Source organism: Leiobunum rupestre, chromosome 5, assembly GCF_980474605.1.
Source record: "Leiobunum rupestre chromosome 5, qqLeiRupe1.1.hap1, whole genome shotgun sequence".
Taxonomy (NCBI): Eukaryota; Metazoa; Arthropoda; class Arachnida; order Opiliones; family Sclerosomatidae; genus Leiobunum; species Leiobunum rupestre.
In genome coordinates this window covers 59,521,311-59,543,374 of record NC_143388.1, presented here as the reverse complement: position 1 = coordinate 59,543,374, position 22,064 = coordinate 59,521,311, and the positions used below count along the sequence as shown (strand labels likewise).

At 42.4% G+C, this 22,064-nt stretch overlaps 1 protein-coding gene across 1 annotated transcript in view; it reads left to right on the top strand.

Annotated features, from left to right (window-relative positions):
* Positions 1–5,024: 5,024 nt before the first annotated feature.
* LOC149945465 (nose resistant to fluoxetine protein 6-like) overlaps positions 5,025–22,064 on the top strand; it is a 52,066-nt gene continuing 35,026 nt past the window's right edge. The window contains exon 1 of the mRNA XM_090175126.1: positions 5,025–5,383. Coding sequence (XP_090031252.1) covers positions 5,080–5,383 — 304 coding nt within the window. The 5' untranslated portion in view covers positions 5,025–5,079. The remainder of the gene's footprint in view (positions 5,384–22,064) is intronic.

Sequence of the window (22,064 nt, the reverse complement as noted above, 5' to 3'; positions counted from 1 at the left end):
ATTCCGTTCAAGTTCGTATGTAGATAATTTCGTTCAAATTCGAATGGAGGTAATTTCGTTCAAATTCGAATGGAAATAATTTCGTTTCAATTCGAATAGAGGTAATTTCGTTCAAATTAGAATGGAAATAATTTCGTTAAAATTCGAATGGAGGTAATTTCGTTGAAATTCGAATGGAGGTAATTTCGTTAAAATTCGAATGGAGGTAATTTCGTTAAAATTCGAATGGAAATAATTTCGTTAAAATTCGAATGGAGGTAATTTCGTTCAAATTCGATTGGAAATAATTTCGTTAAAATTCGAATGGAGGTAATTTCGTTAAAATTCGAATGGAAATAATTTCGTCGATATCTTTTCAACCATTGGTCCTAGAGAGCCACAAATAATACTTTCTAAATATGAATTGACTAAAATTACTTTTTCAGTTGCCCGCGAAAATTTTTATGTTTGGTGAAAAACACCTTTTGATTATAATAGAAAATTATTTAATAATAAAAATGCCATTGTTTTCATGGCTCTACCTTTTATAGATTTGAGAAAAATTAAATAGATTGGAAAAATCGCAACGGCCGAATACTTGTGACTGTACAGCCTGCACCACCTGCATTCTATTCATTTTCTGCTGCTGGATTGACCTCTCTTCATCAAGGTTTTATTATTTTTAGATTTTTAATTTTTTATAATTTTGAATTGCGTAATGCTATGTTTTATTATATTTTAAATTATTTTAATAAATTTTTTTATGGTGAAGTATTTTTTATATTTATATTTATTAAATCAATGTTTTTCGTTCCTATGGTTTTTTTTTGCTTTGCTCAATTTCCCAGATATAATAATTTTTAAAGCCTTACTATTTCGCGAAAAGTTGTAAGAAAAAATTGCAGTTGTCTTAATTGAAAAAACAGCTTTTTATATTTTTACGCGTTACAAATATGTGTGTCTTCCCCATTAACGGCATAAAATGGGGAGGTATTACACGCAGAAAGGCGCATGGGCGTGGTTTTTTTCCCGAGAAGTCACGATTCAAACAGGGTGCCGCTTGAGTATTCTCTGTTCACATGAATACATTCTGCTTTATGGTGGTAAATATTCTAATATATTAAATCGAATTTCGTATCTTCGAGATACAAATTACGATTAATGAAAATTTTATTTTAACAAGTTGGCTAGCCAAAATATACTTCTCCTCGGAAGAATGGTCCCTAGTGGTATTAATTTCTCGACACGACCCCCAAAGATATCTCCGCAATTCAGAGTTATTTACGAAAAACGTATTCTCGGTTCGAACCCTGCCCGGTATAAAATTTTAATTTTAATTTAAATAATTGAGACAAAACAATCGAGTTTAATTTATTCAGAATATTATAAATTAAGTAGCTACAACAGCGAGTTAGACTTACTAAAACAATCACAATTGAATTTAAACCCTTTTTACAGTACATGTTTATCAGTTGAATATAATACTAAGCAAATTTTAATGAAAGAAATATCTACAGATGTATTTTTCTCGCTTACGAAATACTTGCCGCATCTTTAACGCTCATTTTATTTCAACGCTCGTAGACTTCCAGTTGACGTTGTGACACATACCGCATGAAAAAGACCAATGCCGTCCAATTTCCAATATCATATAATGACTCGCACACCCAGGAAATCTTTGACTGCGTTAGAAATCGTAGATATCCAAATATCCACACCAAATATATTTACAAGAAGCAAAAACCTTACCATCAACAAAGCACAGAGAGCCACTTGACTAACCGCCAGCTCTTAAAGCAATAAACGGTAAATTATCGCCTTTGAATTAACACAACTATATATAGGTCGTTAATAATACCCGTAAATAAATAACAAAAAAACTAACAAAGTGGACCACCCACAGGGTCTACCCTTTAACCCTCTAATCTCGGCGACTGCGCTAAAACAAGATTTAACCTTTAAAATTTCATTCGTAAAAAAACCAGATTAGGCCTTCATAAATTCATTAATAAAAAAAGACTTTATTACCTATTATGCTTACGATGCGAGTCTTAATTTCAGTGAACCTAAGCAGCCATCGGTGGTTCTGTGGTAGAGCGCTCGACTGCCAAGCCGAATGGTCTGGGTTCGAAACCTGGGTGGCGCATTTGTTTTTAATCAATAGAGAAACGCTAAATTAGAATTTCTTCGATGCAATAATTTCAATTTCAATTCTATTTCAATTAAACCAACATTTCGTACTCTATTAAATACGCTTCCGATAAAGCTGAAGGTCTAATTTTCAATAAGGCGTAACAAGTGTCGGTGGTTCTGTGGTAGAACGTCCGCCTGTCAAGCAGGAGGCCTCGGGTTCAAATCCCGCCCGATGCGATCGCAAATTGATACTAAGACGAATACACTCAGCACTCGGTCCGTCCCAAAGTCATTAGGAAGAAGTTGGAGAGAAAACGCCCATATAAACACAACATACTCAACATGCACAACCATCAGAACACAAACACAACAAGTTCAACACTCACAACCTACGCATAAACATTACAAAAACGTAATACACCAAACCGTTACGACGGTGAGCGAAAAAACACCATCCAAACCAAACCACAAATGAATCCGTTAACGCTCACCGTCACACGGTGGTTTTGCCAACCCTTCGAGAAATTGCAAACGCAGAAATCTCGAGAAACTGCGTACGCAGTGATTACACTTTGCACCGAAAATGCGAACGCAGACCCGCAGACCCGCAGACCCGCAGACCCGCAGACCCGCAGACCCGCAGACCCGCAGACCCGCAGACCCGCAGACCCGCAGACCCGCAGACCCGCAGACCCGCAGACCCGCAGACCCGCAGACCCGCAGACCCGCAGACCCGCAGACCCGCAGACCCGCAGACCCGCAGACCCGCAGACCCGCAGACCCGCAGACCCGCAGACCCGCAGACCCGCAGACCCGCAGACCCGCAGACCCGCAGACCCGCAGACCCGCAGACCCGCAGACCCGCAGACCCGCAGACCCGCAGACCCGCAGACCCGCAGACCCGCAGACCCGCAGACCCGCAGACCCGCAGACCCGCAGACCCGCAGACCCGCAGACCCGCAGACCCGCAGACCCGCAGACCCGCAGACCCGCAGACCCGCAGACCCGCAGACCCGCAGACCCGCAGACCCGCAGACCCGCAGACCCGCAGACCCGCAGACCCGCAGACCCGCAGACCCGCAGACCCGCAGACCCGCAGACCCGCAGACCCGCAGACCCGCAGACCCGCAGACCCGCAGACCCGCAGACCCGCAGACCCGCAGACCCGCAGACCCGCAGACCCGCAGACCCGCAGACCCGCAGACCCGCAGACCCGCAGACCCGCAGACCCGCAGACCCGCAGACCCGCAGACCCGCAGACCCGCAGACCCGCAGACCCGCAGACCCGCAGACCCGCAGACCCGCAGACCCGCAGACCCGCAGACCCGCAGACCCGCAGACCCGCAGACCCGCAGACCCGCAGACCCGCAGACCCGCAGACCCGCAGACCCGCAGACCCGCAGACCCGCAGACCCGCAGACCCGCAGACCCGCAGACCCGCAGACCCGCAGACCCGCAGACCCGCAGACCCGCAGACCCGCAGACCCGCAGACCCGCAGACCCGCAGACCCGCAGACCCGCAGACCCGCAGACCCGCAGACCCGCAGACCCGCAGACCCGCAGACCCGCAGACCCGCAGACCCGCAGACCCGCAGACCCGCAGACCCGCAGACCCGCAGACCCGCAGACCCGCAGACCCGCAGACCCGCAGACCCGCAGACCCGCAGACCCGCAGACCCGCAGACCCGCAGACCCGCAGACCCGCAGACCCGCAGACCCGCAGACCCGCAGACCCGCAGACCCGCAGACCCGCAGACCCGCAGACCCGCAGACCCGCAGACCCGCAGACCCGCAGACCCGCAGACCCGCAGACCCGCAGACCCGCAGACCCGCAGACCCGCAGACCCGCAGACCCGCAGACCCGCAGACCCGCAGACCCGCAGACCCGCAGACCCGCAGACCCGCAGACCCGCAGACCCGCAGACCCGCAGACCCGCAGACCCGCAGACCCGCAGACCCGCAATGACAAACATCCACGAAACTTCTTTCATTACACAGTAGATGGGGTAGTTTTTCTATCTAATAGACACTTAAATAAACCCCTATCTCACTGCCTTGCCCCCCTGTTCAATAATGCTACTAGATCTATGCATTGAAAATTCTCAGCTTTGGCAGTATAAAGAGAAACCAAAAACCAACCGGTTAAATGTCCAGTTGCAGCAGCACAAACTCTATAACCGGCTATGAATTATTTTTTGTTTCAAAGACTATTTAAAAGTCTTTCATGCAGTCATATTTTAGCAACAATGTGTTTATTTGTCCACCATGCTCGACACCAAAAGACACTGGGTTGATTTTATTTATTTTAGGGGGAAGGAGCTTTTAGATCATGAGGGGGAAGGTTAGCAACGTTAAAAATCTACTAATATAAGCATTCCCCCGAGTGTTAATAAATACATATTGTGTTTCACATAATAAAAATAATTATATTCGAACTCAAAAATAACGAAAATAAATGTTACGCTTTTAGAATGAATGAGTGTCAGAAACCAATTTATTATAAGCTGATATATTTAACCTAATAATTCTTATAGCGAACGAAAATTCCATGCCTTTGTCAGGGCTAACAAGTAATATTGAATTCTAGGTGCAAATTAAATTACTTCTTTCAATATAAGCTGACCAGTTAATTTCCAACATAGCTGAATTTCCTTAGAAAATATTTAACGACTATAGACATTTATACAAGACAGATTTTGTTCGTTCTACGGAGATTCGTAAAGGGCAGCAGTGTACGCGCAATAAAGCTACATTCCTAAACGTTCCGCACACGCGTTTTATAACGCGAGTTTACCCTGTCTAACGTCGGGGAGAGCAGCCAATGATAGGTAAGAATAGAAACGTCATTGTTGTTTTGAAGAGTATTTATTTAAAATTTCCGATATCTTCTCCGAAGAGAAAGAAAGAGACAAAGTGTACCTCGGGACTCTTCCGAAGAAGCGCGGCGGGTAAATTTAGTGTTCTATCATGAGGTGGTTTCACGCGGTTGCGGGGTGCTTTCTCCCAATTTTCTTCTTGTGCCTGTGTCCAACTATCGCGGACAAATTGAGTGTTTTTAAGAATCCGAAAACGGAAGTTTCGGAACAGGTGGCTTTCGACAAACTATCGAAAATGGAGCGCGATTTGAAATCAGGAATTGAATCTCTGATCAAGTGGACGCTACCAATGGCGCTGCGCTTGAGTTCCGAGGTGGACCTGAGCGATGAATGCGTGGCATCTCTCATGAAAACGTTATTCGCCATCAGAAAACTGAATCTTTGGGCGATGCAACGTAAGAAATTCAATTAGATTTTCTCCTTAAAGCAGTGTTGCCAATGTTTGATGAGCGAAAATCCCACAGCCCAGTTACAAAATGTTCAGCAAAACTGTAGTGTAAATTTTATTTATTTTGAAAATAGAGTGGTAATTTTAGTTATAACATTATAAACGACCATTACCACGTAGTGAAAAGACAGTATCTATTTATAAATACGCGTATTCAGAAATAAATAATGTTTTAAAGATTAGTAATAACGCGTTGGGTTAGTCTACCTTTTATTAATTCGTTATTGTAATAGACAGCTTATGGTCCGTAATAACAAACACTTCAATATTAAGAATCTACATCAATTGCTGTTTTATCGCGATGAAAACGGTTTGAATTTGGTACACGTTTTTAGTTGCTACTCTTTCAGAATTTAAACGTGTTTGAGTGAAAGTAGATATAAATTAGCTTTGAAATGTTATGATTGCTTAAGTATTTTTAAATTAAATCTAAATTGCTTGAATTAAATAACAATAAATTAAATTTTTTAAACTCTTTTTTATTTGTAAATACTTGTTTATTTCTTTTGAAGAAAAAAGTTAAGTTAAATAGCTTAAACTCTAATTAAATTAAATTAAACTTAAAGGCATTGAAGTTTCAGTTAATGAAATGAAATAACTTTAAATTAAATTAAATTAAAAGACATTGCACACCATCGTAATTGCGCATGCTTTTAAATGTCATGTCTCATTGAAATTTCTCCCGGGTTTCAAACACCATCAACGACCAAAATTCAGTGTTTCCACATTACATTGGAGATTTTCTCTGACTTTTTAACATAAATTTTATCCGAATTACAACAAGTTAATTTGAAATAGAAAAAACGTTTCTAGGGTCAATCCATGTCAAATCACCCAAGGTCCCCACGCCACCCACTCCGATTTTAGTGAAACTCTTGCCAAATTTATTTCCCGCTTGTTTAATAAGAAATCCAAAATTTCAGCTCCGTATTATATACTAGCCGAGAAGCCCTCAGCTAGTGGTGTGTTTCGAGGCACCCCACCCCAGTACGCCCCCAACCCCTTTTTCCCATGGGATAATTTCCGTGGCACCCTTTTCCACATAGTCGAACCACCGCAGTAAGTCAACCTCCCCCTTTTACCCATGCGAGAATTTCCGTGGCACCCACCATTTTCCATGGTACCCTTAACCCCATAGTCGACTTTCTCCCGTAAGGCCGCCTCCCCCTTTTCCCATGCGATAACTTCCATGGTACCATTTTCCACAAAGTAGATCCATCCCAGTAAGGCCCCCTCCCCCTTTTCCCATGCGATAATTTCCATGGTACCCTTTCCCCCAAAGTAGAACCATCCCAGTAAGGCCCCATGTGATAATTACCGGGGTACACCCCAGTTTCCCCATGTGATAATTACCGTTCCTCCCCTTTTTTCTCATGTTATAATTACCGTAGTACCCACCTCCCCCTTTTTCCCATGTGATAATTTCCGTGGTACCCACCTCCCCCTTTTTCCCATGTGATAATTTCCGTGGTACCCACCTTCCCCTTTTCAGGTGTGATAATTACCGTGGTACCCACCTCCCATTTTCCCCTTGTGATAATTACCGTGGTACCCTTTTCCCCATAGTAGAACCACCCCAGTAAGGCCCTTCCTCCCCCTTTTTCCCATGTGATAATTACCGGGGTACCCCTCCCCCTTTTTCCCATGTGATAATTCCCGTGGTACCCTATTCCCCATAGTAGAACCACCCCAGTAAGGCCCTTCCTCCCCCTTTTTGCCATGTGATAATTACCGTGGTACCCCTCCCCCTTTTCCCCTTGTGATAATTACCGTGGTACCCTTTTCCCCATAGTAGAACCACCCCAGTAAGGCCCTTCCTCCCCCTTTTCCCCATGTGATAATTACCGGGGTACCCCTCCCCCTTTTTCCCATGTGATAATTACCGTGGTACCCTTTTCCCCATAGTAGAACCACCCCAGTAAGGCCCTTCCTCCCCCTTTTTCCCATGTGATAATTACCGTGGTACCCCTCCCCCTTTTTCCCATGTGATAATTACCGTGGTACCCTTTTCCCCATAGTAGAACCACCCCAGTAAGGCCCTTCCTCCCCCTTTTCCCCATGTGATAATTACCGGGGTACCCCTCCCCCTTTTTCCCATGTGATAATTACCGTGGTACCCTTTTCCCCATAGTAGAACCACCCCAGTAAGGCCCTTCCTCCCCCTTTTCCCCATGTGATAATTACCGTGGTACCCTTTTCCCCATAGTAGAACCACCCCAGTAAGGCCCTTCCTCCCCATTTTTCCCATGTGATAATTACCGGGGTTCCCCTCCCCCTTTTTCCATTGTGATAATTACTGGGGTACCCTCCCCCTTTTTCCCATGTGATAATTACCGGGGTACCCCTCCCCCTTTTTCCCATGTGATAATTATCGTGGTACCCTCACCCACTTCTCTCCATGCGAGAATTTCCGTTGTACTCCCGTCCCCCTTTCCAATGCGAGAATTTCCGTGGTACCCTTTTCCCCGTTAAAATAACTCAAACTCGCAGTCATACCAAACCCCCCTGTATCCAATGGCTGATGCATAAAGGCCACGGGACTAACGTACGCCGAGAGAGCCACGGGACTTTCAAATTGGAACGATCCCGAAACCCCCCGGCCTTCCCGTTTCCGAAACTCACAGGCCTTCTGAAACCTTGGACTAATTAATGTATACACAGGGACGGTCCGCAAAACGCCACTCTCTCATAAAAGCGGCGACTACCTTTCCTGTTCATCTTTTTCTAAGCCTTGTCCAAAAAATCTTTGATTTACTTTTATCGGAATCACTTAAATCCACTTTTTTAATCTTCTTTTTGTCTGGAGAAATTGAGAATAACGTCTCGAATGTATGGGCCGAAAAATTAATATCAATCAATTAAATTTTTAATATAAATGAATTCATTTACCAAACGCACGTGGAGCTTATAACATCGTTGGCAAGGCGACTGCTTTTTTTTGTTCCCTTAAACTTTTCCTCCCGTTTCCATCCCCCTTGACTCAGTTTGTCGTTAGTTCGCACAATCGCCGCTCGAGGGCACATTTAGCAATCGCTAGCCGCTAAATATCCTATTCGGACCGTCCCTGTGTATACATTAATTATGCCGCGTTCACAGAGACGTTAATAATGGTTAATAGCTTAATTTGAAAGCGAAAGGTAGAAGACAAAGTTAGAAATCGGCGGTTCACAAACCCGCCGAAAGTCGAAAGGGGAGAGAAAACTTCTCAAGACGAGAGGGAAATAGGCGGTCAACCCGTATCTACTCCAGTTTGATATTTCGACCTTTGGCTGGAAATCACGTGCCAGTTTTGGCCAATAGAGAAGCGGTTATGACGTCGTGTCGGTTATGTAATACACAAACACCGGTTTTCTCGAGAGAGAGTGGAGTCCGAGGCCCGAGGGAACGAAAGACTTTTTTTTACCTCGTGGTTTCGGTGCGCTATGGCTGCCACAAATAAAACTGTGTAACTGTTAGCGCGAGTAAAGGAAGTCTTTGTGAACTGCTGACTTGTGCAGAAGGAGAAAGAGAAAGGCTGAAGTCGTATCACCCCGCCGAAAGCGGAATGCTCATCCCCCTTTTACTTTAGAATTCTCCTCAACAAAATGTCTTTGTGAACGCGGCGATCCCCCCCTCCGGCGGAAGAGAGAAAATTTTGGGTGTATTGCGTGTTGGGACAAACACGGCCCACTCTCAGGGGCGACAGATTTTGAGAAAATAGATAGTCGAACCACCTCAGTAACGAAGCGAAAGGCAGTCTCGGTTTCCCTCTGTTCCGCAGGTCGCTTTTTCCTCGCCGCCCCGCCTTTGGCTTCATGACAGACTAAGGACACATTTTTGAAAGCTGGGACGTACGACCAACGTACCAAGCGCTCCTCATAATATTATAATATAGATAGCTCTAGAGATACCGGCTTTGAAATTTTATTCCTGGACGCGGTTGAAATTTCAAGCCTTTAAAAAAGCCCGTTTTTAACGAATTATATTTAAAGGGAATATAACCTGCAAAGCAATCTTTATGGAAGACCCCTTCAATTTTTCAAATTACGCTGTATAGTGGCGCCAAACATTTCTAAAGCCAAAGGCAAGAGTGGCCAGAGCTGCAAACGTTGGTGTTCCACACCAAATACCTGAGGTTATATTCCCTTTAAGGAACGGCTTCGCTCTCCAGGATTTTTTTTATTTTGATAAAACAGTTGCTAGAGTCCACAATTAATGTGTCAGAATTGAAAAAAAATTAGTATTATTTTTTATTAAAATAGATGCTTGATAAATCGTGGTTTTTGTTCGCCAGATTTATTTATACAATTTCCCGATTCCGAACTTTAGATATTATATTGTTAGTGATGACTTGTAATAGGTAAAAAGGGTCAAGAAACTCGAAAATAGATTTAAAATTGATTAATGGCATCACGGTGTGGAGATACGACACATTGATTAATGGCATCACGGTGTGGAGATACGACACATTGATTAATGGCATCACGGTGTGGAGATACGACACTTTAATTATTGGCTTTTTTAAAAAAAAACGCAAAATCGAAGCCGTCTTTGCCCCTGTAGCATTTTAGAGTCGGGCCGACGTCGGCTAGTGTCTTAAAACAGAAAGGTCGGCCTACTGTCGGGCCACCCCACTCTGAAAGGTCGAAATGTCCTAGTAGAAAAGTAGTCGGCCGACCGTCGATCGACAAGAAAATTCGACTCACTTCCGATGTATGTCCTACTCAGAAAGGACTATGGACCGACTCAGAAAGGACTATGGGCCGACTCAGAAATGACTATGGACCGACTCAGAAATGACTATGGACCGACTCAGAAAGGACTATGGGCCGACTCAGAAAGGACTATGGGCCGACTCAGAAATGACTATGGACCGACTCAGAAATGACTATGGACCGACTCAGAAAGGACTATGGGCCGACTCAGAAAGGACTATGGGCCGACTCAGAAAGGACTATGGGCCGACTCAGAAAGGACTATGGGCCGACTCAGAAAGGACTATGGGCCGACTCAGAAAGGACTATGGGCTGACTCAGAGAGGACTATGGGCCGACTCAGAAATGACTATGGGCCGACTCAGAAATGACTATGGGCCGACTCAGAAATGACTATGAGCCGACTTCAAATAGGCATATTTCCGACTCGGAAACGACGTTGTGCCGACGTCAAATTAAATCGCACTTCGGAACTCCCACTTAATACCAATTTGATGCCTTAACAGTAATTTAGCTGAGATTGAATCGATAATAATTTTCAATAAAAATGAGCTATTTATATTAATAGAACTAATCCAAACAATATACAAGTCTGAAAATTGCAACGAAATTTTTGAATTAAATAGAGTTATTGAAATAAGAGTCCTAATTTTATACGGGGAGGTAAAATAGTAGAATAACCCCTCCCTACGTTTGAGATGAAGTGGTGTGGGGCCCATTTCTTGGAACCCGCTCGGTCGGCGTAGATAAGAATCGCCTTTTTTGGTCGCCGTCCTAAGTGCTCCCCCTTCCCCCACGTAATTGCCGCCAGGGAGCCCCCAACCTTTCTTTTTAATCCTTTCTTCAAAAAAAAAATACCGTGCCGATGGTCAAATCGCCAAACGTCCGAGTTTCTCGGGAAAAATATTTCACCTTTCGTGTTGACGAATTTATGACTTTGTTTTGAAAGTGTACGCTTAGGTTTTTGTGGGAATATTTTTACTTGTCAGGGGATTTTACTTTTTATATAATTTATTAGTGTATTTTGGTGGGTTAGTAATTGGGGTAATTGCCAAGCCAACTGCCAAGCCATGATGAATAAGCCATAAAGCCATAAAGCCATCTTCCGAATAACTTTTAAAATTTCTTAGTATCAGTTGTAAATCACAAATAATTGTAGAACTCTATTGTAACAACTCGTAATTTTTGGATTGGGTAGTATAAACTCCACCCATGGTCAGCGATTGGGTCACCCACACGTGACCCAAGATTCCCGGATGAACCTTGACATCAAAACCAGGGAACTCTGTGGAAAATTATTATTATTATCTTTACTTGTCTCTCAATCCGGAATCTCAACTTAAAACTCAACTTACAGTGTTTCGTAAAATTAAAACCCTAGTATGGGGCTTGGACCTAAGGGTCAAATGTGCGTTTAAAAGAGTTCGTAGTTGAACCATATAAATATCCGTTTTTTCGCTCGTTAGTCGCGCTATGTGCGAACACCACCTGTCTCGTTGTCGGAGCCATCGTTCGTCGCTTCTATCTTCAATCGTCTAGTCTTCCTCTGTGGCCAACTGTACTCAACTCTTCAAATTCCGTTTCCGAAGGTGACGCATCGGCGGTCGGTACCGACCATTGTGATAAGTACAATTATAAATAATACATGGCTGGCTTGGCAAATAGTTTTTATAAGATTTTACTAGTATCGGTTTAATGATTTTGTATAGTAGTAGCGTCGGGGTTTATTTTAATGAGGGTTTGGAATGATGATGCATGTGGGTTGGGATTGTCGGGGATTTGCACGTTATTTGTCGATAGTGATTGAAATTGTTTAGGTGCTTAATATTGTATTTGTTTAAGAGTTTAATTGGTATAATAAATGACCATTGGCATGGTAATTTCTCGTAGTCATTTACCTCTTAACATTAGATAATTCGTGATCGTCGATTAAATGACAGCGGTTAGCGTGGCGTACCGAGAGAGGTGAGTTTAAACCGTTGCATTTTTGGGGGCCCAGCCGGGATCGTCTCCCAATGTTAGAAACACTTTCACGGGGACGATTCATAAAGAGTCAGTGTGTAGAATGAGTCGAGATTAAAAAAAAATAGTCGAAAGTCGGTGTTACTTAGTCCCTGCATGGAACATAACTGCTTGCCCGCACTCGGTAAAGATTATAGTTGTAGAGACTGTTTGGTAGCCTACCAGAAACGAGCACGCGAAGATAGATATCGCGGCCGTTTGATAGTAGCTGGAAATATGGATACGGAACAGGTTCGCGTAACTGGGGGTGAGAATATTGTTGATATCACCAACGATGTATTAGTTTCTAGTTTGAATGGAAGCCAGCATAACGGGGTAGGTAGCAGTAGATTAGAGCCATCAGGCGGGAGTGACACTGGCTTAGCTAACGATTCAAGTAAATCCACACAGAATAGAGAACCGATGGAATACGTTCCATCGTCCATTTTGGTCGCTTTGCAAAAGCAAATTTCAAAATTGGAAGCGCAGGTAAAAACATTAGAATCCCAGAGTAACAATGTCGTTCCTAGTAATGGTGGCACGACTAGTACGATGATTACCCAGGTACAACCACAAATTAGTAGTCCGCAAAATGTAGTAACTAGTTTATCTTCGCAAATTTCAAACTGCACCCAAATTCCTTACTGTACTGCTAGTTCGCTAGTTAATACCCAGAATCAAATTATTACGATTAGTGGAAATCAAACTCTTCCGATTAGTGGAAATCAATTTATTCCAAGTAGCGGAAATCAATTTATTCCGAATAGTGGAAATCAATTTATTCCGAATAGTGGAAATCAATTTTTTTCGAATAGCGGAGGTCAAAACATTACGAATAGTACTCCCCAAAATTTTACGAACAACCCCTTGTCGTCGGCAAGTAATTGTTATACTGGCGGGGCCGGAGGAAATCCTACCGTCTCGTCGCAGGGTTCAATCATGTCCACGGGGGGCCCCTTTGGGGTCGCGCATCACTCCACGCCAAGTTTTCAATTGCCCAAATCAACCTTACCCGTTTTCTCGGGGAAACATACCGATATCAGCGCGAAAGAGTTTTTAGCTAAAGCCCGGAAAAAAAAAGAGTCAATGGGGGTGCCGGATGATATTTTTCTCCGGCGATGGATCCCGCCACTGTTGACGGGTCAGGCGTGCGACTGGTGGCTAAATTTGCCCGTAAAGCCCACTTCGTTTGACGGGTTTCAGGTTCTTTTAAAAGAAGAATTCGCGTACCAAATAAATGACGCGTATTTACACGAGCAGTTAATTAATCACCGTCAAAAATACAACGAGAGCGTCAGCGACTACGTAGACAGTATGCGTGGATTAATAAACCAATTAGACGTCCCAATGACTCCCCAGGCCCAGGTTCAGTGTGTTTTTAGAAATCTTCGCCAGGACTTTAAGGTGCAATTAGCGACACACGAATATCAGAACATTAGAGAACTTTTGAGACATACTTCGCGATTAGAATTAATAAAGGGACAAGGGAACGACCAGCGAGCTAATAATGGCCAGGCTAGACCGCCGACAGGGTTTGTGAGAAATAACACTGTTTCTGATCCCAGTAGTGGAATTGGGAACCTGGCTGATAGACAATGCTTCCACTGCGGAAAAAAGGGCCACCTGTCACCTTTTTGCCCAGATATAGTCTGTAATCAGTGCAATAAAAAAGGTCACTTGAAAAGGAATTGTCCGTATAAAAGTACTAATTCGGGAAACGGGGGAGTGGGAGGGAAAGCCGAAGGAAAACCCCTCCCGAAAAAGTAGAAACGACTTGTAGGCTTAAGTGCGATCCTTTCGACGACTCTTGCTTAACTATTAGTGATTTAAAAAATAAAAATAAGGGTATTATAGAACTTTCGATTGGTGGTATACCCACCACTGCTTTAATTGATTCAGGTAGTTCGGTAACTTTAATTAATAATGACTTAAACAACATTTTTAAACAGTTAAAATTAGAACCAAATAAACTTAATCTAAAACTACGCACAGTGAACGGTAAGAGTTGTTCAGCAAAGGAAAGTTATTTGCTGAATTTTCATTTGCAAGGAAAATATATTAATCACGAGGCGCTTGTTCTTAAGGATATATCGTATCCATGTATATTGGGGATGGACTTCTTAAATAAGTCAGGGATGATAGTTAATTGTAGTGAAATGTCATATAGTTTTAAAGACAATCCAGATACTTGTTTTTATTTTCGTGGGGTGGGTCACAACTTCGATTTATATGAGTGTAACCTTTTTGAGGACGAAGACTTCGATGAGGAGGTGATTGACCAGGCAATATTAGACGCGCCCGTCAGTGAAGACGAACGCGTACGCCTGCGAGCCTTAGTTTGGAAGTTTAAGAGCGTTTTTTCCAAAACCCCAGGTCACACCACTTCGGTAGAGCACTATGTCGATACCGGAGACAGCCCCCCTATCGCGTGCCCCCCCTATAGATATTCCCCATATAAAAAAGAAATTATAGACGAAATAGTGCAAGAAATGTTAAATTTAAATTTAATTGAGCCCTGCCATAGTCCTTGGAGTGCTCCTACTCTATTGGTCAAAAAGCCTGATGGGAAGCACCGTCTTTGCATCGATTATAGAAAGCTTAACAACGTAACACGCAAAGACGCGTATCCGCTCCCCAGAATGGAGGACATCCTCGAGTCGATTAGAGAACCCGACTTCATTACAGTTTTGGACATGCGCTCGGGATACTGGCAGGTACCATTACACAAGGGCTGCCGTGACACTTGCGCCTTTGTCACCAATAAGGGAATTTTTAGGCCTAATGTTCTGATGTTTGGCCTAACCGGAGCCCCTAGCACCTTCCAGCGAATGGTTAATGACCTCTTCGGTAGCTTAGCCAGAGAAGGTGTATTTGATTATTTCGATGATTTGTATATAGTGTCGGACACTTTTGAACAGCACTTAGATAGTTTAGAGAGAGTCCTAGAAATATTAAAAGGAGAGGGTCTCACCGTGAAATCATCGAAAACTCAGTTTTGCCGTAAGAGGGCTAGCATTCTGGGTCACGTCGTATCCAAGGAAGGGATAGAAGTAGATCCGTCAAAGGTAGAAGCGATTGCGTTGTATCCCGCGCCGCGTACGGTTAGGCAGCTGAGGCGATTTTTGGGAATGGCTGGATTCTATCGGCGCTTCATACCTAACTTCGCTAAGATAGCCGCCCCTCTGCATCATCTAACGCACGACAACGTAAGTTGGGATTGGGGGCCGGAGCAGGTAACCGCTTTTGAGATTCTTAAGGATTTGTTGTCCAACGCGCCCGTTATAGCGTCCCCCGACTTCGAAAAACCCTTTATTCTAGAGACCGACGCGTCGAATGTAGGGGTGGGGGCCGTTCTTCTTCAAAAGATAGATGGCGTTAAGAGAGTAGTGCAGTATGCAAGCCGAACTCTCAATCAAGCCGAGAGAAACTACTCCGTTACCGAGAGAGAGTGTCTGGCTATTGTGTGGGCAGTAGAGAAGTTCCGCGTGTATTTGGAGGGTAAGCCCTTTGAGGTCTACACTGACCATAAGTCGCTCGAGTGGCTAAAAAACGCGAAAGACCCCACAGGGAAATTTACGCGCTGGAGCACACGCCTACAACCATTTCAGTTTAAAATAGTATACATGCCCGGTAAGGACAATGTCATCGCCGACGCTTTATCACGTATCCCAGAAACTCACGAAGTGACCGATGAGAGGGTGCCAGTAGTAAACGGGACAGATGCGGTACAAAGAGCGCAAAATACCACATCACATTTAGAGGGAAAGACTGTAGATAAAATATTTGATGATGTTCGAGAGGTAAATTTAGTTGATACCGGTGACTTGATTGTGTTAGATCGAGAGTCGATTATAGAGGCTCAGAATAAAGACGCGAAAATTTGTCGATTAGTGACGTTCATTAAAAGCGGATCTTTTGGTAATAGTGACAAGATCGGTAAGTGGGTGAAAAACGTTGGACCCTCTTGCACCCTTATCGATGGTATGGTTTATCGAACCTTGATAGTAGACCGCGATAAGGAGGGTGGGGATGAAGTTTCCCGAATAGTTGTGCCCCGTAGTCTAGTAAGAGTTGTAGCGTCAGCGTGTCACGATCTAAAAGCAGCCTGTCATCAGGGAATTAGTAAGACATTGGATAGAGCGAGAAAATACTATACGTGGAATGGAATGTCCCGAGACATTACCCGATACGTTAGGTCTTGTCGAATTTGTCAGGCAAACAAAAGTCCACCCATTAAACAGGCGGGATTAATGAAATCCGCTGAACCTTCAGAGCCATGGGAAGTGATAGCGGTTGACCTAAAGGGGGAGTACCCCAGGAGCAAAAAGGGCAGCCGATATATTCTGGTTGTTACGGATTACGCCACTAAATGGGTTGAGGCATTTCCGCTAAAAAAAGCCACAAGTAAAAATATTGCCAGTCGTCTGATTGACGATGTCTTTAGTCGTTTTGGAATCCCAAAGAAAATAGTTTGTGATAATGGAACCCAGTTTACGTCCAAATTAATGCAGGAAGTATGCAAATACTATGGGATCAAACAAAGATTCACTTCGTTCTATAGCCCCCAGGGTAACCCGGTAGAGAACATTAACCGAACATTAGGAACGGGATTAAGATGTTACGTCGAGAAGAGCCACCAGTATTGGGATGAGGGCCTTCAACAACTCGTGATGGCGTTGCGTACAGGGACAAATGATTCCAGGGGTTATTCGCCCGCCTATTTAAATTTTGGTCGCGAAATTCGTGAACCCGCTGTGATGAATGTGGACAACAATGTTAATGTCGAATTGTGTAAACAACTAACCCCAATAGCTAGAGCCACACTTATCCGAGCTGCGGTTAGCAAGGCCCGGGAACGGGTTAAGCAATCGCAAGAAAAAAATGCTAAATATTACAACATGAAAAAGCGTGATTTTGAGTTCAATGAAGGGGATATCGTCGCCAAAAAGACGCACCACCAGTCGTCTGCGGGGAAATATTTCTCTGCTAAGCTAGCCCCACTTTGGGAGGGCCCGTTAAAAATTGCTGAAAAACTGTCGAAACACACGTATAGGTTGTGCACGGAAAAGGGGAAGGTATTAAAGGGAACTTTTAATTTGCGAGAGCTAAAGACCTACGTCGAACGCCCGCAAAGCGAAGCCGCAGAAAAGCCCATCGAAATACCCAATACAATCCCAACCACTTCGATTATTCGGCCTCCAGCCGATGATACCTTTCACATGGTTTTGAGACCTAGAAAATCTAACCCCGCCTAATTAATGCTTATGGACGTTCGGAGGGAGTAAGAGAAAGTTTTCTCGTGCGAGTTTGTAGGGCTAGTGTTATGGTACCAACGTTACTTTACAGTGTCATTCTCGTCCGCCTCTCATCTGGGTTAGATAATACATTTTGTAAGTACCTGTACAAATACTTCCATGTTAATGTAAATAATAATTTCCTTTAAGTTTTTAAAGCACGCGTATTATAGGTGGGAGTTCCTCTTTTTTATGGGCCGTTCGGGGTCGATCGGCTCTTGGAGGGGAGGGAATGCAACGAAATTTTTGAATTAAATAGAGTTATTGAAATAAGAGTCCTAATTTTATACGGGGAGGTAAAATAGTAGAATAACCCCTCCCTACGTTTGAGATGAAGTGGTGTGGGGCCCATTTCTTGGAACCCGCTCGGTCGGCGTAGATAAGAATCGCCTTTTTTGGTCGCCGTCCTAAGTGCTCCCCCTTCCCCCACGTAATTGCCGCCAGGGAGCCCCCAACCTTTCTTTTTAATCCTTTCTTCAAAAAAAAAATACCGTGCCGATGGTCAAATCGCCAAACGTCCGAGTTTCTCGGGAAAAATATTTCACCTTTCGTGTTGACGAATTTATGACTTTGTTTTGAAAGTGTACGCTTAGGTTTTTGTGGGAATATTTTTACTTGTCAGGGGATTTTACTTTTTATATAATTTATTAGTGTATTTTGGTGGGTTAGTAATTGGGGTAATTGCCAAGCCAACTGCCAAGCCATGATGAATAAGCCATAAAGCCATAAAGCCATCTTCCGAATAACTTTTAAAATTTCTTAGTATCAGTTGTAAATCACAAATAATTGTAGAACTCTATTGTAACAACTCGTAATTTTTGGATTGGGTAGTATAAACTCCACCCATGGTCAGCGATTGGGTCACCCACACGTGACCCAAGATTCCCGGATGAACCTTGACATCAAAACCAGGGAACTCTGTGGAAAATTATTATTATTATCTTTACTTGTCTCTCAATCCGGAATCTCAACTTAAAACTCAACTTACAGTGTTTCGTAAAATTAAAACCCTAGTATGGGGCTTGGACCTAAGGGTCAAATGTGCGTTTAAAAGAGTTCGTAGTTGAACCATATAAATATCCGTTTTTTCGCTCGTTAGTCGCGCTATGTGCGAACACCACCTGTCTCGTTGTCGGAGCCATCGTTCGTCGCTTCTATCTTCAATCGTCTAGTCTTCCTCTGTGGCCAACTGTACTCAACTCTTCAAATTCCGTTTCCGAAGGTGACGCATCGGCGGTCGGTACCGACCATTGTGATAAGTACAATTATAAATAATACATGGCTGGCTTGGCAAATAGTTTTTATAAGATTTTACTAGTATCGGTTTAATGATTTTGTATAGTAGTAGCGTCGGGGTTTATTTTAATGAGGGTTTGGAATGATGATGCATGTGGGTTGGGATTGTCGGGGATTTGCACGTTATTTGTCGATAGTGATTGAAATTGTTTAGGTGCTTAATATTGTATTTGTTTAAGAGTTTAATTGGTATAATAAATGACCATTGGCATGGTAATTTCTCGTAGTCATTTACCTCTTAACATTAGATAATTCGTGATCGTCGATTAAATGACAGCGGTTAGCGTGGCGTACCGAGAGAGGTGAGTTTAAACCGTTGCAAAATCTTTTGGCGAAGTACATAGAATTAATAAAGTAGTGATATAGAAAAGAAACATTTTAATTAAGCTTCTAGATTTTAATACGTAAAAACAATTACAATTCAAATACTTTTAACAAATATCATTATCTTTTGATGTTGTAGTCTAATTATATTTTATTTATAAAACACATGACCTTGTAATTGCCAAGGCCTAACAGCTCATGCAAAACATTGTTCACAAAGCTATAATTAATTGATATAGATATTATTTATATTGATATATTATTGAAAAACTTACTTTTTTAGTTTAGATTTAATGTATTTCTCAAGATTCCAATGATTTTCCATTAATTTTGAATAGAAAATTAAGCGCACAAGTCAACAATTACACCTCCCATCTCAAGCGAGTTCGCCAATAAAATTCTATAATGCTGCTAGTCCGGAGATGGCGCTGCGAAAGTATTAACTGGCGCGTGCTTTTGAATTTTTTAAACTATGAAGCGTTTGTGATCGTATCAATAGGCCTATTTATTAATACATTTTAAATTTTTTAATCTATTTAGAGTATAATTAATCAATATAAATAAAAATCAGGAATTAATATTTTGAAATAATATCGTAAATCGCAAACCCCTGTAACACATGAAGTCGGTTTAGAGCAAAGACTATATACGCTTCGCTTACTAGACAGGCGTCTCCATACAAAAAACCTGTTAACACTTTCGAAACACGGGAGAAGCCTTTGACCAGCCGTTAGAGGCACCACTAGTAGCACTCTGAAGCGCGAGGAAAATTTTGACCAGCGTCTGCTATCGTATGCAAGTTGAGCCATTGAACACGCCAATCTATTTATATATAGTCTTTGGTTTAGGGTCGGGGTACGGTCGATAAGTCGGTTTATAGCATTGAGTTGGGAATAAATAGAGGTACAACTAAATCTGTCTGGCGCGGGACCAATTTCGTTCCAAAAGGAGACTTTATCAACTTTATCGTTCAACCGTGGGGGCATCTGTCTTTATTGGTGGCAACTATTGCAATTGAATTTTTTCGCGAATCTGATGCGAAATTGAAATCTATGATTTCTCGTAACAAACAAACCTTTGAAGTTGTTTAAAAATAATTTTATTCTGTCAACACGATTCTTTTTAACTCAAGTTACGGTGAGTTAGCTAATAATTATTTATTTTTAGCCATATAACTTTACAAAATATAGATGGCGCTACCGCCTAGTTATAAAGATGAATTTCGTACAGTCTTATCAGATTAGGCCCCGCGTAACCATGGCAACTGGAATCGTAATTTTAATTCTAGCAGTATTATTTCGACACTAAAACCGTAATTTTTTTTTGGGACTATTTATGGTCGGTATGCCGACCATTATCCAACTTAAAATAGACCTTACATTTAATTATTGGATTCGACATTAACTTTATGAAACCGACCATATTTATTTAGGAAAAGGGGATATTTTAATTATTTTCTGACTATTTGATGATGATAAATTTTTTATTCACTTTTATTTTTTCTTCAAACTTATTTGTATTCGAAAATCTAATAATGAGATCAGTTTTGGGTCGGAAATAAGCATTAATATAAAGTCGGCCCGACGTCGTTTCGGAGTCGGTTCTTAGTTCTATTAATTGGCGGTAAAGAGTCGACGTTTTGCAGTCGGCCGACCATTTTACCCCTACGACATTTCGACCCTCAATCCAAAGGTCGGCCGACTTTAGCGTTTAGTACCTTTTGCCGACGTCGGCCCGACTCTAATTTGCTACAGGGAAGTAACTTCTTATGCAAATTAATTTCTAAAAATTAATTAATCATAATTAGTAAAAATGAACTTCAAGTATAATTATAATTATACAATAAAATACAATTATTTTAAAAATATGTGTGGTCCTTATCAAGTCGGCATATCGACTGTACATTAAAGTCGACTTGCCGACTTTATAAAGTCTCAAAATGGAAATTTGTAATTTTTGGGGTAAAAAAATTGAACAATTTGAGTCGGCATACGGTCGTCGACCTGAAAACGACTTTTAGACCCATACCCGACTCTTGACCGACACCCTAATGCTACAGGGGTGGTTGCGATTTCTGGTTGGTGAGAAACTAAAATTGCTTAATACCACTGGAAAGATAAGAGTTCCATAAACAACATATAAAAAATTCATTGTGTTTACAACTCCTTGATACTTTAAATGACTTCTCAAATAGCGGTAAAAATCTCTATATTTATGTGATAAGTGTCAGCCCTAGCACCGCTTTGGAAACCAAGAATCGGTCTAGCGCGTTGTCCGCGTGTTCCTCTCGCTCCATCTATTTTCGGTAATTTGTTTAGTTTATCATTCTTTTGGGCCAGTCTATTATTGTTTTTCAGTTGTCGGAGGCCTTTGGCTTCCTTTTAATGTACATTTTGTGATCTTCGGTCTATTCGTTGTTTAATTCTATTGCATTTAATGTCGTTGTTTTTCACCGTATGGTTAAACCTTGGCCACTTTCCGCGCTGTGATCATGGATGTATTAATGAACTGCGTTCCTGGATATATCACAAAAACGTGTAATCATAATTCGCGATGCCCCTTTAGCGCCCTCTTTGATATTACACCCGAAGTGAGGCAGACGTCATTTCCTTTTTGGAAGGAAATTCCGCTTTCGGTTTTCGCGCATGCGTATCACGCGTGCGGTCGTCAATGGGAATTTTGGGAAATTTGAATTTTTGGCAACGGTAATTTTCAAATTTCAATATTCAACACCAAAGGAGACTGTACCAAAGATGCAAATGAGCTAAAAAATTAAGTATGTTTTTCGTTTGATAATGTATTGTGATACACATATATTTTTAATTAGAATATTTTTAGAATGAGTTTCTGGGGAATCAATACATATGAGACTCTTGGTATAAAACAACCAGAGAGAAATAGTAGTGTTAGTTCAAATTCGAGCTTGGACTCCGAACCCTGCAGCTCCGAAGAGGACAACTCTAGCACATCGTGTTCTGAGAACTCAGATATTGTTAATTGTATGTTGTTATGACATGGA